This window comes from Lactuca serriola, chromosome 1, assembly GCF_051521515.1.
Source record: "Lactuca serriola cultivar US96UC23 chromosome 1, Lser_US96UC23_V15, whole genome shotgun sequence".
Taxonomy (NCBI): Eukaryota; Viridiplantae; Streptophyta; class Magnoliopsida; order Asterales; family Asteraceae; genus Lactuca; species Lactuca serriola.
This window is the reverse complement of record NC_136408.1, coordinates 138,048,414-138,050,619: the sequence shown is the minus strand read 5'-3', so window position 1 is coordinate 138,050,619 and position 2,206 is coordinate 138,048,414. Positions and strand designations below refer to the sequence as shown.

General features: G+C 39.0%; 1 protein-coding gene across 1 annotated transcript; it reads right to left on the bottom strand.

The window, feature by feature from the left end:
• Positions 1 to 297: 297 nt before the first annotated feature.
• On the bottom strand, positions 298 to 714 carry LOC145062030 (uncharacterized). The gene has a single exon (XM_079009641.1). It carries the CDS (start codon positions 712 to 714, stop codon positions 298 to 300), a length of 417 nt encoding a protein of 138 aa, XP_078865767.1.
• Between the last annotated feature and the right edge of the window lie 1,492 nt (positions 715 to 2,206).

Genomic DNA, 2,206 nt, shown 5'->3' with positions numbered 1-2,206 from the left:
AGATTGAACTGAAGCAGTTGTAGATGAACCAACACTAGAACCAACGTGATGAGTTAAGGTTTTAGATTGAGGGACTTGAGTTTGTTGCATTTGAGGTATAGCGTATGATATGGGCTGATGAGTTACATAGGGTTGGACTTGAGGATCTTGATGAGTAGTGAAGCTTGAGAAAGCGGTGTTGTTGTTGTTTTGAATTCCAAGATTAGCTGTGGAGTATGAATTGACATGGTTGATCTCTCTTTGTTTGTCATCCGGATCACACGCCTTGATGATTGCCATTGTTTTGGCCAAACTCAATCAGTTCAGGTCTTTAGTTTTCTTAATCACTGAGACATTCATATCCCAGGATTTTGGAAGGGAGTTTAGCAGCTTTTTGTTGATCTCCGATCTTGTAACCATTACACCGGAAAAGCTCATTTCTGTGGTGAGTGTGATAAACCTTTGCAATTGGTTTTCCAGTGTTTCTCCCAAGACATAGTTAAACATATTGAACTTCTGGCATAGCATGTCTTGGCGACTTTGTTTCATGTCTTCGTTGCCTTCATAGACTTCTATTAGTGCTTCCCACAAAGCCTTTGCTGATGTATACTCACGAAATCCTTGAGCAATCTCCGGAGAGAAAGCCATGGTAAGTGTAGCAAGTGCCTTTTCTTGTTCCTCGACTCTTTCAAAATCGTCATCAGTGTAGTTTTCAACTTGTTTGAAATCCTTCATCTTGATATATTTTTCAGTACGATATTTCTATTCACGAAATCCTTCGGCTGATAGCAATCTAGGAATTCGAGTAGTGGCCCTTATAATTGCATCTAATTCTTGATGAGCAGTCATGCTTTGAGATTCCATGTTTAAAGATTTGAATGAGTGTAACCGCACACACTACAACCGCACACTACAACAGTACACTCTAACCGCACACACTAAGTGCACACTACAACCACACACACTGTCTGCACACTCCAACCGCACACAGTGGCTGCACTCCTGATCGCACACCTAACCACATACCTGACCGCACACTTTACCGCACACCTGACCGCACACCTTCAAACTACTTCAACCGCACACCTTCAAACCGCACACCCAACAATCTCAACCGCACACCCAAAAATCTTAGATTTTTGAATGAATTTTGATTTCAAACTATCAAAAACAGTGATTAACAACAATTCCTTGATTAAAGAGTATGAATTCACTACAGAAATGGTAAAATTTCTCAACCGCACACTCCAAAATGCTTCAAATTGATACCGAATTGGCTTTGATACCAATTGTAAGTCCCAAACTATGGATCCAAATCAGTAATCAATAAGATAATAACAATCAAATAGAGTGTTAGAAGGAGTAGAAGAAGAAACAAAGCAAGCATGCACACATTTATATCATATAAATGTCAAGTACACCCTGTCACACATACACTGTTCATACGTACCTGACAAACTGACACAACCATTTATATACGACCCACACCAGCACATATGAGTGCAGCCGCACACACATGTACGGCCGCACACACGTGTGTGGCTGCAAACACACAGACAGTTCTATCAATTTACCACTACACTATTACTCTATCAACCTACCAAGCTCTATACAAAAGAATGCCTAGCCCAAACCACAAAAGTATAGCCTTTCAAAATGAGTATGAATGATGGTTGTATAAATTGTATGTATTTGAGCCAGGAAAATCCTATATTTTCCTAAAAGTGAAATGCAGTCTCAAATGACCAAGACTGTAACCTGTGAGCAACTATGACATGCTCAATAGAATGCTGTATAGTCTTATTATAAAACAAAAATATAAGAAGATTTGTATTTTAATGTGAAAAGAACTGTATCAGTTACTTTTCCCATGAAAAATGTAATACCATAATAATTGTCTATCCAGTGAGTTTTTATAACCGTACTATCATAATTTGCCTGTAGCGATGTTCTTCAGGTGTCGAAATGAGATGACACTTGTCACCCCGGGGACTGTAGCTAGTAGTCAGGGCGCGGGATCATTAGTCCCGTATAGATCTATACACACTTGTCACGTTCTCCGGACGGGAGATTCTGGTTATAAAGAGGACTTCTAGCGGTACCTTAAAAGGTATATTGAATATGAACGACTCATGAATTCTTAATTAAGTCACGTACTAGAATGAATATGTTTGTCTCTGAAATAATTACCCTTTTCTACAGATTTGACAAGGCATAATAATGATTT